Genomic DNA, 16,525 nt, shown 5'->3' with positions numbered 1-16,525 from the left:
CCAGGTTGATAAGGTTGTTAAGAAGGCGTACGGTGTGTTAGCTTTTATTGGTAGAGGGATTGAATTTCGGAGCCGTGAGGTCATGTTACAACTGTACAAAACTCTGGTGCGGCTGCACTTGGAGTATTGCGTACAGTTCTGGTTGCCGCATTATAAGAAAGATGTGGAGGCATTGGAAAGGGTGCAGAGGAGATTTACTAGGATGTTGCCTGGTATGGTGGGAAGGTCTTATGAGGAAAGGCTGAGGGACTTGAGGTTGTTTTCATTGGAGAGAAGAAGGCTATGAGGTGACCTAATTGAGGCATACAAGATGATCAAAGAATTGGATAGGGTGGACAGTGAGAGCCTTTTACCTCGGATGGTGATGGCTAATGCAAGGGGACATAGCTTTAAATTATGGGGTGGTAATTATAGGACGGATGTCAGAGGTAGGTTCTTTACTCAGAGGGTAGTAAGGGCATGGAATGCCCTGCCTGCAGCAGTTGTGGACTCGCCAACTTTAAGGGCGTTCAAATGGTCTGTGGATAGGCATATGGATAACATTGGAATAGTTTAGGTTAGAGGGTCATTAGATTGGTTCCACTGGTCGGTGCAACATCGAGGGACGAAGGGCCTGTACTGCGCTGTAATGTTCTATGTTCTATGTTTAAACCTTGCCCCTCCCACCTTAAACCTGTGCCCCATAGAAATTGATTCTGCCACCCTGGGGAAAAGCTTTTGATAAGCACTCTGTCCATGCCTCTCATATTCTTGTAGACTTCTACCAGGTCTCCCCTCAACCTCCGTCACCTTCAGTGAGAACAAACCAAGTTTCTCCAACCTCTCCTCATAGCTGATGCCCTCCATACCAGGCAACATCCTGATAAATCTTCTCTGTACCCTCTCCAAAGCCTCCACATCCTTCTGGTAGTGTGGTGACCAGAATTGAACAATATATTCCAAGTGTGGCCTAACTAAGGTTCTATAAAGCTGCAACATGATTTGCCAACTTTTAAACTCAATACCCCGGCCAATGAAGGCAAGCATGCCGTATGCCTCCTTGACTACCTTCTCCACCTGCATTGCCACTTTCAGTGACCTGTGTATCTGTACACCCAGATCCCTTTGCCTATCAATACTCTTAAGGGTTCTGCCATTTACTGTATATTTCCTACCTGTATTAGACTTTCCAAAATGCATTACCTCACAACTGTTACAGATTAAATTCCATTTGCCATTTCTCTACCTAAGTCTCCAACTGATCTATATACCTACTGTATTTTCTGATGGTCCTCATCGCTATCCGCAAATCCACCAACCTTTGTGTCATCCACAAACTTACTAATCAATCCAGTTACATTTTCCTCCAAACCATTTACATATATTACAAACAGCAAAGGTCCTGGCACTGATCCCTGAGGAACACCACTTGTCACAGCCCTCCATTCAGAAACATACCCTTCCACTGCTACCCTCTGTCTTCTTTGACCGAACCAGTTTTGTATCCACCTTGCCAGCTCATCTCTGATCCCATGTGACTTCACCTTCTGCACCAGTCTGCCATGAAGGTCCTTGTCAAAAGGCTCACTGAAGTCCATGTAGACAACATCCACTGCCCTACCCTCACCAATCATCTTTGTCACTTTCTCAAAAAACTCGATCAAGTTCGTGAGACATGACCCCCCCTTCACAAAACCATGTTGCTTCTCACTCATATGTCCACTTATTTCCAAGTGGGAATAAAGTCTTTCTTGAAGAATCCTCTCCAATAATTTCCCTATCACTGATGTAAGGATCCCCAGCCTGTAATTACCTGGATTATTCTTGCTACCCTTCTTAAATAAAGGAACAACATTGTCTATTCTCCCGTCCTCTGGGACTTCCCCTGTAGCCAGTGAGGATGCAAAGATTTCTCTCATGGCCCCAGCAATTTCCTCCCTTGCCTCTCTCAGTATTTTAGGGTATATCCCATCAGGTCCTGGGGACTTATTTACCTTAATGTTTCTCAAGAACCCCAATACCACATCCTTTTTGATCTCAACATACTCAAACTATCTACACACCCTTTCCCAGACTCATCTTCCACGTCCTTCTCTTTGGAGAATACTGACACAAACTACTCACTTAACATCTCGCCCATTTCCTCTGGCTCCATGCATAGATTCCCTCCCTTGTCCTTGAGTGGGCCAACCCTCTCTCTGGCTACCCTCTTGCTTTTTTTTATGTATAAAAAGCCTTGGGATTTTCCTTTATCCTACTGGCCAATGCTTTTTCATGACCCCTTTTAGCCCTCCTTACACCTTGCTTAAGTTTCTTTCTACTTTCCTTGTATTCCACACTTGCTTCGTGCGTTCCCAGCCTTCTAACTTTGACAAATGCTTCCTTTTCCTCTTTGACTAGGCTGACAATATCTCTTGTTATCCAAGGTTCCCAAAACTTGCCATACTTATCCTTCATCCTTACAGGAATGCGCCAGTCCTGAATCCCTATCAACATATACTAGAAAGCCTCCCACGTGCCAGATGTTGAATTGTCCTCAAACATCTGCCCCCAGTCTACATTCTTCAGTTCCTGCCTAATATTGTAATTAGCCTTCCCTCAATTTAGCACCTTAGCGTGAGGACTACACTTTTCTTTATCTATCAGTACCTTAAAGCTTACTGAATTGTGGTCACTGTTCCCGATCTGCTCCCTACAGAAACATCGACTACCTGGCTGGGCTCATTCCCCAATACCGGTCCAGTATGGCCCCTTCTCTAGTTGGACTATCAACATACTGTGTCAGGAAGCCCTCCTGGATGCTCCTTACAAATTCTGCCCCATCCACGTCCCTAGCACCAAGTGAGTCCCAGTCAATGTAATACTGCACCGATATCACTTCCCTTAAATACTGAACCGATCGCACTGCTCTTAAATACTGCACTGATCGCACTGCCCTCAAATATGGTATGATGTCATTATTTCATTATTTCATTGAAGTAACAGGTCTGTGATATGTGGAACCCCTCAGCACCAGTTTTAAACCTAAGTTGATGTTCCAGTTAAGGCTAGTGTAATACTGATCCATAAGAACCAGAAAAGTCCCAGAATGTTGACTGCCACATCTCAGCTAACAGACTGGTACCACTGCTGGGACCGGCAGCAGCATTGCTCGGTCAAGGAGAAGGAAATGAACCTGAACTGCCTCTTCGGATCATTGTCCAAAACATGGGTGTTTCTGGGCAGTGAGGGCTGATAGGATCAATCTCAGCCCTCATGCCCAGTGACTGTTAAATGGTGATCTATTGGGATCACTCAATCTGCCACCTCCGGAACTATTGCAATATTTAATGGGCCAGTAAGGGCTAGGGAATGGGAAACCTGCTTCCTGTTAATTAATGGGAATGAATAGGATTTTCAATCCATTTTCTGGACCAGGCCAAACAGTCCAGTGCGTGTTAGCACATGCCTGTCAGAATCACCACAGGACAAAAGGAAGTTTGTTTCCATCTGTGATTTATTTGTGCAAATTGAGGGGTCAGCTAGCTCAGAGCAATGTGTTCTATCTCTACATGCTGTGCATGGCCACTTTGTACCATTTTTATCATTTTGGTCCTTTCACAAGTGGTCTGCTCTTTTCACCAAGGAAGCAGTCCCCAAGATTTTTGCCACCTACCTTTCTATTGGTGCCAGACAGACAGCTCCCACCTTCTTGAGGCACTTGGTATCTCTAATTGGACAGCATGCTTACCTCAGCCCAGTTACATTTAAAATAGCATCACAAGAGTGACAAATTCAGGTGCAGGGTTGAGGCCTGAAATTTATCTGGATGTCCAATTGCCAATTCAACTTTGAAAATCCCGCCCAGGTACTTTAACTCTTTCACAGCCTTGCTCCTCCCTCCTTCTGTAACACCCTCCAGGCATCTAGTGCTTTGCTCCTGAATCACTGATTCCTTTGATTATGGCTTCTTGTACATCCTCACCCCTTTCACTTTACCTTTGGTAGTTGTATCTTCAGTCACCTAGGCCCCAAACAGTGGATTTTCCTTTCTAAGCTCCTTCACCCACTGTCTTACTTTGGAAGGCAGTGTTTTACCAAGTTATACTGGTAATCTTTACAGATAGCTCTGGCTTAGCACCATATTTTATTTCAATAATTCCTTTTTGAAGCACCTCAGAGTGTTTTGCTGCTGTAAAGGTGTTTTATGAATGTTTCCTTCTCATAATACGGAAAAACCCAACATTTTGAGTGACTGTCTTCCAAGCCACGCCTAACAAAGACTCTGAGCTCAGTGGGTCTTCTGCTGTTCTCTCTTGTGGTGGCTTACCAATGCCTTCGAGGCCTCCCCACTCTGCTGTCAGTGGCTGCACCTTCTGAGAACCAATCGGGGGAGAATTCCCAAGCTGTGCAAAGCAGCACCAGTATGAGAAAATGTCATGTAGTGCTGTCACAATCTCCAGCGTCTGGTACAAGGCTCTCTGACAAACCTTAGGGGCAAAAGAAATCAAACCAGGTCAGTTTTCAATCTCATAGCCGACAATCTCCAAACACCAATTTTTATTGTTCGTGGGATGTGGGCATCACTGGCTGGGCCAGCATTTAGTGTTCATCCCTGCAGACACTTTAAGAGTCAACCATATTGCTCTGGCTCTGGAGTCACACAGAACCATAGAAACATAGAATCACATAGAAACATAGAATCACATAGAAACATAGAATGCAGAAGGAGGCCATTTAGCCTATCGATCCTGCACTTAATACAATCCCGCCCAGGTCCTATCCCCATAACCCCTCCCTAGTTCCCCCTGACACTAAGGGGCAATTTATCATGGCCAATCAACCTAACCCGCCCATCTTTGGGCCAGTCCAGATAAAGACAGCAAGTTTCCTTCCCTAAAGGACATTAGTGAACCAGATGGGTTTTTAGGATGATGACTTCATGGTTATCATTAGACTTTTAATTCCAGATTTTTACTGAATTCAAATTTCACCTTCTGCCATGGTGGGATTTGAACTCAGATCCCCAGAGCATTACCGTGGGTTTCTGATTTACTAATCCAGTGACAGTACCATTACACCACTGGCTCCCCTAAATTCAATTATCCTAATATTTACCTCAGTAATGTCCAGCCAATGATCCTTGATTTAGAAGGACAATTTAATTAGATTTTAGACATATCATGTAGGTGAAAAATCTGAATTACCAATTTCAAAAATAAATTGTCAAAAGAAATATTAAATGGATTTTGAAAAACACAGTTCACTGAAACAATTCTTGGATTATTGTGAATAATATGAAGGTACGGTAAGATATTCTCTAAATCATATTCTCTTAATCACTAAAATAAGGAGGGCAGCACAGTGGCACATTGGTTAGCACTGCTGCCTCACAGAGCCAGGGACCCAGGTTCGATTCCTGGATTGTATCACTGCCTGTGCGGAGCTTCACATTCTCCCTGTGTCTGTGTGGGTTTCCTTCAGGTGCTCCATTTCCTCCCACAGTCTGAAAGACTTGCTGGTTAGATGCATTGGCCATACTAAATTCTCCCTCAGTGTACCTGAATAGCACTGTGGCGATTAGGGGATTTTCAAGTAACTTCATTGCAGTGTTAATGCAACCTCCCATCCACTAAGTTGATCTTTCTCTACATCCTAGCTATGAATGTAACACTACATTTGGCATTTTCCCCTTTCCTTCCCTAAGTATGTTATACTTTGTCTGTATAGCGAGCAAGAAACAATACTTTTAACTGTGTACTAATACATGTGACAATAATAAATCAAATCAAATGTAAGCTTACTTGTGACACTAAGAATTAAATTTTAAACCTTCAGCATACAGTGAATGAATGTAATATCTGCTTTGTGCACCTATCTATGGAAGAATATGGGGTGACTGCTTATCTTGGCAGTTTTCCAAAATCAATGGATGACCCTTAATTATCTTAGATTGCTATATTTGGACACAATTGTCAATTATCCTCCATCATTGTACATAACTTTGACCTGTAATTATATTACATTGCTACGACTACTTATCCAAGAAGGTTGCAGCTACTGTATCTGCCTAATTTTAAGAAGTCTCACAATACCAGGTTAAGCTGAATATATCCAGCAATGTGTTTGAGCTGCAACATGTGCAAGAAGTGAAGAAGATACTTCAGGCGTTTTATAATTCATGACAAGAGGTTAAAAAAGAGAGACAGCCAGAGACAAGCTAGGTGAAGGAATAGCCACTGAGGCTGCAGCAAGAAACAGCAGTATTTCCATGTCTGAGGAATGCAGGGTGAATGCAAGGTCACACAGTTGCAGCTCGCCCAGTTTGGGTGACGGAGTTTGAAAATATCTTGATATCCGTTGGTTGGAGCCTGAGAAGAAGAAGGTCAATGAGCGCGTGGGATTTGTGCAGGAACAGGAATGGGAGAGCAATCGGGATCTTGTTGGGATAGACGGAGTCAAAGCTGCACTCCAGCAATTGTGGAGCAGGTTTACAGATTACAAGGTGGGTCAACGGGGAAGTCAAGGTCAAACTGTCCAGTACCTGACATGATGTGGAGATACCCGCAGTGCATTATTATTATTATTATAATAATGGAGGTGCAGTGCCTGACACACAGACAGATATTTTTACAGTTCAAGTATCAATGATCTTCCCTCCGTCATGTGGGCAGGATTGGAGCTGTTAGATGTCATTTAGGCCCCACGCACCATTTCTCCAATAATGAAGCAGCCTATCCAACTCTACACAGGACCTGGACAACAGCTCAGCCTGGGCTGATGACCGAAAACTACCATTTGCACCACTAAATGTCAGGTTGTGATCAACTCCCAAGAAAAACCCAAGGACCTCCTACTCACCTTCAACAATAGCACCAACACTGGACCTTGCACCATCAATATGGTAACCATGACGTGGAAATGTCGGCATTGGACTGGGGTGGCACAGTAAGAAGTCTCACGACACCAGGTTAAAGTCCAACAGGTTTATTTGGAATCATGAGCTTTTGGAGTGACTCACCTGATGAAGGAGCAGCACTCCGAAAGCTCATGGTTCCAAATAAACCTGTTGGACTTTGGCCTGGTGCTGTGAGACTTCTTACAATACCATGGGGTTCACTGCTGAAGCTTAATTAGACCAGCCTGATCAACACCATAGCTCCGAGAAAACCATAGCTCCAAGAGCACTGCAGAGGTTGAGCACTAAGTGGTAAGTAGCTCACTCCTGGCCCATCAAAGTCTCTCAACAGCAATGAAATACTGACCCAGTTACAAGAACAGTCAGGAAGCTGAACATCATCCAGGACAAATCAATGTGCTTGATTGGCACTTCTTCCAACAAACCTATTACCCAACACCCTCTTCACAGTCACACTGCTTAATAACAGTGAGCAGGATTTCATTGAATCATAGAATCACCCCAGTACAGAAGGAGACCATGCAGCCTGTTGAGTCTGCACCCACTACAATCCCACCCACCTATTCCTGTAACCCCACATATTTGCCCTGCTAATCCCCCTGACATTAGGGTCGATTCAGCATGGCCAATCCGCTCAACTCACACATCTTTGGAGTGAGGGGGGAAACCGGGGGAGCGCCCACAGGAAACCCATGGAGACACAGGAATAATGTACAAACTCCACAAACAGACAGTGACCCAAGGCAGGAATTGAAGCCAGCTCCCTGGCACGATGAGGCAGCAATGCCAACTACTGTACTGTCCATCCTCCCTCTCTGATGGGTTTGACGGCTGGATTTAAGGCTGGCCAGTTGGGAGGGCACTAACAGTCAGCTGGAATAATGGTCAGACAGCTGGTGGGGGAGAAGGGGAGGTCCCCTGAGGGTTTGGGAGTGTCCTAGGGGATTAGTCAGGGGTTGAAGGAGTCATCTGGCGGTGGTGGGGGGGAGGTGCCTGTGCTACAGTTTTTTCTGGGTAATTATTGATGCTACTCAGTTGGAACCATCTGAAGCTTACAATTTAAACACATTTTTGGATGATTTCCAGTGTAGGACAATTGCCCGCTGGAAGGCAATTACATGTAATCCTTACCTGGGGCCCTTCAGAGGGTGGGAGGTTCCCTAGTGCATCCTTTGGGGAACCCCCCACCCCACCCCAAGTCAGACTATCCTGGAGCTCAGAGTTATGGCCCAAGTTAATAAAGTGAAAGCAGAATAAAGGGTAAAAGCTATGAGGTCTACAGTATTTAAAACAATCAGAAACTCTGGATTTATGATACGAAGATGAAGAATATGTTGCCATACTTATAATTATGAAAATATGAGTCTCAGCTTGAAAGAGAAACATTATTCAAAAGAAAACAAATCAAACCTTTTCCTCCAGTGTTTTAAACATAATAAGCACTTCAGAATAATGAGGAATGAACCATAGATTAAGGAATGTTCTCCCATCTGCAGACAATAAACTGCGAGGACGTTGATGGAGTTTCCTGAATTAAAAAGAAACACTAAATCAATATAAAGTCACGTCAAATTCATTCTCTGCATCATACCATGTGAGATTTCTGTTCCCCAACGTCTATGGACCACATTCGGCCTTCATGTTACCTACATTATTACATTTCATCTTGCAACTTATCTGGACTGATGCAAGAATGGCCAATTTCTTTGAGATTTGGGCAGGAATTTTCCAGCCCTGCCACCAGCAGGATCTTCCAGTTCTGCCGGAGTGAATGGAAGTTTGAAAGGCCCACTGCATCCACCATGGAGTGACCTTCTGTGTCGGGGGAGGGGAGGGGAGCACAGGCCCAGCTTGAACATGCGTGAAATTGCGTGAAAAGGCTTTGGGCCTGCACCCAGACTTTATCGTGCCCTCACGTGAGATTTCAGTCAGCGGGGCACACGCAAGAGTCGGACGTGTGCCTGTCGACAATTGAAGGGGGAATTTAGCCCATTAAACATTACAATGGGCCCTAATTTGGTGTGGCCCATGTGCTTTTACACTCAGCACACCAACCAATCAGCCAGACGGCATTTGCGATCTTTCACCATTCCCAATCCAGAGTGGGTTAAAATGTCTGCATTGAAATCAAACAACAGCGAATATTTGAGGGTTGAGGTGTGTGTTAAGCTGCTGGTTGCTTGATTCTGCATGAGAGAGTTTGCAGCATTTCTTTGGTGCAAATGTTAATGGAATGACATTGCAGTCGCTGATGCAGCTCTTAGAAATGTCCACCTGCACCGCCACTAATCCTAACACCCGCCCTCTTCCCACCCCCCTATTAATTAGGCCAACCAATGGGAAATTGTGCTCCGGGCCTGATCACAGGCAGAAGCACTCTTTGTGCCCAATACAGGCCCAATCAGTTAGCATGCCAACAAGTGAAAAATTCAGGTCTCTTTTTTTCAGCAGTTATTACATTTGTTAATTGTCCAGTTTTGCTCTGAATGCAACAAACATTACACTGAAAATTAAGATGCTTAAGACTAAGAGGTGGGAAATGACGCAGCTCCCCATACAATGAGTCCTTGCTTGTATCTGTGTGATGATGGATTCTCCATGCTGGGGGATACAGGAAATACAGGGCGGCACGGTAGCACAGTGGTTAGCACTGCTGCTTCACAGCTCCAGGGACCTGGGTTCGATTCCCAGCTTGGGTCACTGTCTGTGTGGAGTTTGCACATTCTCCTCGTGTCAGCATGGGTTTCCTCCGGGTGCTCTGGTTTCCTCCCACAGTCCAAAGGTGTGTGGGTTAGGTTGATTGGCCATGTTAAAATTGCCCCTTAGTGTCCTGGGATGCGTAGGTTAGAGGGATTAACGGGTAAATGTGTAGGGATATGGGGGTAGGGCCTGGGTGGGATTATGGTCGGTGCAGACTCGAAGGGCCTCTTTCAGCACTGTAAGGTTTTATGATTCAAATTCTAGAAGATGAGAAATCGCAGGGATGGTAATCTACAGACAAATGTGGCACACCCCCCCACCATGACAATTCAATCTCCATGACAGAAGTTGGGAACAGTTTGCCTGCTCCATCTGGCCATCAGGGAAACGCAGGCAAGTAAAGAGAGTGAAGTATCATCTAGAAAAATGCAATCTAATCTGGAAACTGGATCCCTTTCCATTATAGCTTTTGATAATAAAGGTGTGAAATGAAACAACAACTGGAAATGCTCTAGTTACAGCCGGATAGTTAACAATGGAAGCTTTGAGGTGCTGGATGACATTGAGTGTAGGAAAAGCCAAAAGAGATCAAGGAGCACGAGTTCAAACCATGGCCGTAACCACATTGGGTTCATCAGGTCAGAGTATTGAAATATGAAACATTCAGTCAGGTTATTTTCAAGAACTACTTGTTCATCCAAATGGACAAAAAATCATTTAGAAATGGGCATCTCAATGGCATTCTCAGTGAAACTTGACATTTTAATGAGTTTCAGCTATTATTTGACCTAAAGGATATCACACAAATAACTGGCAGACACAAACTGACAGTGTCCCATTCAACAAATCCCATTGATCAGCCTTGCTCAGTGCAGGATACCCGTTCGTGTAATGGGACCCTTCATTTGCCAGACTAGAAAACAACAACTTACATTTAAATAACACCTATGAATCCCACAGAACCACCACAGTGCAGAAGGAGACCATTTGGCCCATTGCACCAACTCTCTGAAATAGCATTTTACACAGGCCTGCTGCAATTCAAGTTCTACATTATCATCTACCCCTGATAACCTCATTAGGCAAGGGAATCCCTCCCCCCCACCCCACTCCCCAACCTCCACTGCCTGCTGAGACAGAGAGTGCCAAAGTCACACAACTCCCTAAGAGAAAATATATCTTCTCATCTGTGTCCTAAAAGGGCAATCCCTAATTTTAAAACAGTGTCCCCTAGTTCTGGACTCACCCACAAGAGAAAATATTTTTTCCACATCTACTCTTGTCACGACCATTCAGGATATACTTCAATCAAGTCACCCCTCACTCTTCTAAACTCCTCATAAGACAACCTGCTCACTCCAGATGCCAATCTAGTAAACCTCCTCTGAACCACCTCCAATACACTTACATGCTTCCTTAGTCAGGAATTGCATGGAGTGTTCAGATGCATTCTCACCACTGCTCTGTATAACGGAAGCACAACATTCTTATTTTTATGTTCAATTCCTTTCATAATAGATGAGATTAAAGACTACATCTGCGACTATTTCTTAGAATAACCCCTTTCTGAGCAATGCTGGCAATGCACTGGTAATGTTTAATATAACAAGATTAATGAATGATCTCATAGTAATATCCTCGAGGCAACAGTGACCATAACATTACAGAATTTCACATTCAGTTTGAGGATGAGAAACATGGCCCTAACGATCATACAATTAATTAAAGGCAACTGTAAAGTTATGAAGATAGAGTTTGCTAAAGTGGAATAAGAAAATAGATTAAAAGGTAAGATGATAGAGAAGCACTGGTAGATTTTTAAAGAGATATTTCACAATCCCCAATAGAGGTATATTTTACTGAGAAAGGAAGACTCTACGGGCTAAATTTTTCAGGACACCAATAGATGGTAGGTCACTGTGAAAATCCCCTCACACTTTTGCACCTGTTCGAGTACACTGAGGGAGAATTTAGCATGGCCAATGCATCTAACCAGCACGTCTTTCAGATTGTGGGAGGAAACCAAAGCACACGGAGGAAACCCACGCAGACACGGAGAACATGCAGACTTTGCACAGACAGTGACCCAAGCTGGGAATCGAACCCGCAGTGAGGGAGCAGTGCTAACCACTGTGCTACTGTGCCGAAATCTACAAGTGAAAAAGGACCACTTGCGAACCAGACCCCCAGCCTTTAGGAGAAGGGTGTTGGCAAAATAAACTGATTGCTCAAAATATTCACCAGTGTTTCAGCGCTAGTTTTCAATGTGAGATACAAAAACAGACACAGCATTAAAGAGCGGCTAACCTTGGATCAGAAATCAGACCCAGCTCCGAATTTCGCTCTCCCTTTTTTTCTTGAGGTTGGCCCAATACAAAATATGTTTTCTTGATGGTGGGAAAGTCTTGCAGTAAACGCAGCAGGCCACTGTAGTGTGCGATGATTTGTCCTCGTAGAGAGCATCTTGACACACGCTCATTAAACCTGAGGTAATCAAATCAAAGATCTTGGTTCCAATGGTCAGTGTTGCCTGCAATAAATTTCTTCATAACAGCATGGAAATATCTTGCAGTGAAATATGTCAGAGAGAGCTAAACATTTAAATGATTGATTCAGTTAGACGACTGTTTACATCAACAACTAAGTTGGATAGCCATTTGTTTTCCCAGTTTGAAAGCAGATTGCACGGGGCGAATGATGTGCCCATTCTGTGAGTCCAACCATCTCTAAAAATAAAACAAATCCAACTCTTCTTTGTCCAGTTTTGATCTGAAAGAAATGCAGCCCAGAAATTGTCAAGGTGTGAATGAGAGTTTTAACACTGACGGGGTGACTTTTGGTTTGATTTGATTTGATTGATTATTGTCACATGAGTGAAAAGTATTGTTTCTTGCATGCTACACAGACAGAGCATACTGTACAAAGAGAAGGAGAGAGTGCTGAATGTAGTGTTACAGTCATGGATAGAGTGTAGGGACAGATCAACGTAATGCAAGGTAGGTCCATTCGAAAGTCTGATGGCAGCAGGGGTGAGGTAGGAATGCAGGTACATGTCCTTATGCAGACGCTATGGACGTCATCTTTGTGATCGTGGGATTTAAGTTAGTAACTCAATTTTCATGGGCAAACAGGAAGCCAAGGATGCTCACTATCAGGATTCGGTCTAATTAAGGAGCAAGGGAGAGGAAATTGAATCAGTGGTTAGACTAGGGAACTTCTGGTGGGACTATTGACATAAGTGACTGGTGAGAGTAGATTAGATAAAGGGTAAGTTTTGACCTAGACATCAGAAGTACTCGCTGGTCCACAGAGTAATTAACATCAAACTAAACTATTGGACCAGGCAGATGGAGACATTTAATTTACCATTCCTTCTGAAGGTCAACACATTTTGATACCACAATGCCAGAGCATCCTCCCTCAGTACTGGACCACAGTCTACCGCAGCCACCCAAATGGTGAGCTGAACCTAGATCCACTTGACAAAGATGAGCATGTTGCCAACTGCAACAAATGGAATCACTCAGTTCTCAGTCCCGACACATACAGAGTCAGCGACTCAGACGGAGCTGGGCATTTCAGTAGCAAAGTGGGCTGGGTGGGGGTAATGTGCACTTCAGGCTGTTCTGGTAAGCCTCAATCAGCCAAAAAGTAGATACGGAACAGGTCACCTGGTCAAACCCCTGGCTGCAGAACGCTGGCATCTGGAAAGGGACAATGAAAGGGAAGAAATAGGAAAAAAATGCTGTGTTTCATTAAAGAATGTATGATGTATGGATATATATGGGAAGGCGATGGCCTAGTGATATTATTGCTAGGCTATTAATCCAGAAACTCAGTTTATGTTCTGGGGACCCCGAATCCCAGCGGATGGTGGAATTTGAATTTAATAACAAGTATCTGGATTTAAAATCTACTAATGACCATGAAACCATTGTCGGAAAACCCCATCAGGTTCACTAATGTGCTTTGGGTAAGGAAATCTGCTGTCCTTACCCGGTCTGGGCTACACGTGACTCCAAATCCACAGCAACGTGGATGACTCTCAACTGCCCCCGAGCAACAATGGATGGGCAATAAATGCTGGCCAGCCAGCGATGCCCATGTCCCACGAATGAAAAAAAATACCCGGGAGAATGAAGAAAATAAATAGGATTCCAAGAACATTGTGCATTGGTTAATTTTAAATTAAAACTTGGGTTGTGGACAGGGATGAAAACCGTTCTTTATTAGGTAGCGTTGAACTGAATTGACGAACTGGAACATTTCCATTGATCAATCCTGTGATAAAAGCAAATTACTGCAGAAGCTGGAATCTGAAACCAAAAGAGAAAATGCTGGAAAATCTCAGCAGGTCTGGCAGCATCTGTTAGGAGAGAAAAGAGCTGATGTTTCACATCCAGATGACCCTTTGACAAAGGGTCACCTGGACTCAAAACGTCAGCTCTTTTCTCTCCTTACAGATGCTGCCAGACCTGCTGAGATTTTCCAGCATTTTCTCTTTTGGACCATCCTGTGATGTCTTGCTGTACACAGTACTGTGTGCCGTACACCTTGAAATCATTTGAAAATATCAACCCAAATAAGGACTGGAAACATGCATTCTTTCAAAATAAGAAACAGATTTAACTTAACACAGTTTCTGAACCACGGGAGATCAGGGAGATTAGCACAGTCGCTGCAGCAAACAAGCTTAAAGGAGGTAAGTATACTTGTGGCAGTAGGCAACGATTAATTGTCTTTTGATTTTCTCCACTTCCTCCTGTAAAAAGAAGCAACATTTTGAAATGACGAGCATTTAAATTGCAGTCATGTTCTTGTAACCCTCACATATGCCGTGTTTTCTCTAATATGCTGTTCAAGGTGTCCTGGCGATATACCAGTTTTGGGTGACTGACTGTGGAGTCTGCACATAAAAAGATGGATCAGGCCGACTCAATGGGCCAAATGCCTCCTTCTACATTGTGGGGACTCTATGATTCCATGGGCAGCATGGTGGCACAGTGATTAGCACTGCTGCCTTACAGTGCCAGGGATCCGGGTTTGATTCCGGCGTGTGACATTTGCACATTCCCACTGTGTCTGCGTGGGTTTCCACTGGGTGCTCTGGTTTCCTCCCACTGTCCAAAAATGTGCACATTAGGTTAATTGGCCATGCTAAATTGCTCCTTAGTGTTAGGTGGATGTCAGGAGGATTAGCAGGGTAAATATGTGGGGTTATAGGGATAGGGTTTGGGTGGGATTGTTGTTGGTGCAGGCACGATGGGCAGAATAGACTCCTTCTGCATTGTAGGGATACGATGACTCTGTATGGGTCTTGCCACATCCCCTTCCTCCTCGGTTTCTCAGTCAGTACCACCTCACCCACGTGGCCTCTCTGACGAGGGAGGTCAGAAGGAGGATGGGGGTAAGATTTGTCCCTCTGGTTCCTTAAACCTCCATTGAGCGTATTTTTGTGCCATCTTGTAATGACTGCTGTGGCAGCAAAATCAGTTACTATTGCTGAACCAACTGGGTTGGCATGGCATACCTTCAGCCCATCCATCTGACTTTTCTGCTAACCCACTATCTTTTCTCCATGGATTCCAATTGTATGTGTGCAGTGTGAGTGACAGGGACAGTTTACTGCTGTTGGAGAGAGAGAGACATCAAGTTCTCCTTTGGGAGTGGGGAGTGGCAGAGGGTGGGTGGCGGAGGGTGCGGCGATTACGGGCAGCAGGACGAAACGTTCCCAAGTTCGAAGACACCCACAGATGTTCTATTGGTTGAGAGACAGGCCAGGACCTTACAGGATAACTGATATGTAAATAGACTATAGCTGGGGAGTGAGAGAGAGAGAGACAGGATGGATGGGCTGAATGGCACACTATTCTTTGCTGTACTGATTCTAATGTCCTTGAAATACCATACAATGTGGAAAGACATGCAATGATCTCACAAGAGTGACAAAGATAAATCAAAATACAGTTCCCAATACACATCCTGCACCATGACAGACTTTACACCTGTCAACTCATTCTCTGTGTAAGTCTGTTCCCCTGACTAACTTCAGAAAACCATCGAATGGCACCTTAACTCTATCCATTCTGAACTCAAGGGTTCTTGAAGGACAGCTGAGCTAAAGGTTGAGCAGTAGTCTTACATCTATTGCTATAGCTCGTATGGGGGAGAGAGATGCTCAATCCTCTCACTTTCCTTTAGTGTCATGCTGTCTCCCTGGAAAGGGAAGTGTGGTGGGTTTCCAGCATCAGAGAATGGGTTGGGGGGTGGGGGGGGAGGGTATTAATGTCATTGCAAATAACCCTCAGGTCACCTAAGTATTTGATTTGATTTGATTTATTATCATACAGTGAAAAGAATTGTTTCTTGTGTGCTACACAGACAAAACATACCGTTCATAAAGGGAACAAGAGAGTGCAGAACGTAGTCTTACAGTCATAGCTAGGGTGTAGAGAAAGATCAACTTAATGCAAGGTAAGTCCATTCAAAAGTCTGATGGCAGCAGGGAAGAAGCTGTTCTTGAGGACATGACCTTAGACTTTTGTCTCTTTTTCCCGAAGGAAGAAGGTGGAAGAGAGAATGTCTGGGGTGCGTGGGGTCCTTATTTATGCTGGCTGCTTTGCCGAGGCAGCGGGAAGTTTAGACAGAGTGAATGGATGGGAGGCTGGCTGAAGACAGAGCTCTGTATGTATTAGACCTGCCAGCAAGAAGAAGAGGTCGGAGATGGAGAGGTTAGAAATGAGGTGGCAGGAGCAGTGTGGTCTAGACTGGGCAAGTCTGGGATAGCGTGAATGGGGTGTATTGAATATTATACGCATTGTTTCAGTTGTCAGAATGCTTTGTCACAGAGAGCGGTAGGAGCAGAGAAACCTGCTTAAGGGAAAATTGGAGAAATATTTGAAACAAAAGACCAGGAAAGGGAGCAGCGAGGTGGTGGGATTGGTTCCA

The 16,525-nt window shown here is 44.3% G+C and overlaps 1 protein-coding gene across 1 annotated transcript in view; it reads right to left on the bottom strand.

Moving 5' to 3' along the window:
* Positions 1-16,525, bottom strand: part of ccdc162 (coiled-coil domain containing 162) — a 179,119-nt gene that overhangs the window by 66,761 nt on the left and 95,833 nt on the right. The window contains exons 26-29 of the mRNA XM_080193446.1: positions 14,290-14,339; positions 11,885-12,061; positions 8,288-8,405; positions 4,289-4,448 (exon numbers count right to left, since the gene is read on the bottom strand). Of these exons, the coding sequence (XP_080049572.1) occupies positions 4,289-4,448; positions 8,288-8,405; positions 11,885-12,061; positions 14,290-14,339 (505 nt within the window). The remainder of the gene's footprint in view (positions 1-4,288; positions 4,449-8,287; positions 8,406-11,884; positions 12,062-14,289; positions 14,340-16,525) is intronic.

The sequence above is a fragment of the Carcharhinus amblyrhynchos genome, chromosome 7 (assembly GCF_965287045.1).
Source record: "Carcharhinus amblyrhynchos chromosome 7, sCarAmb.v2.hapA, whole genome shotgun sequence".
NCBI lineage: Eukaryota > Metazoa > Chordata > Chondrichthyes > Carcharhiniformes > Carcharhinidae > Carcharhinus > Carcharhinus amblyrhynchos.
The sequence above is the reverse complement of the archived record's forward strand: the minus strand, read 5'-3'. Positions and strand labels throughout refer to the sequence as shown.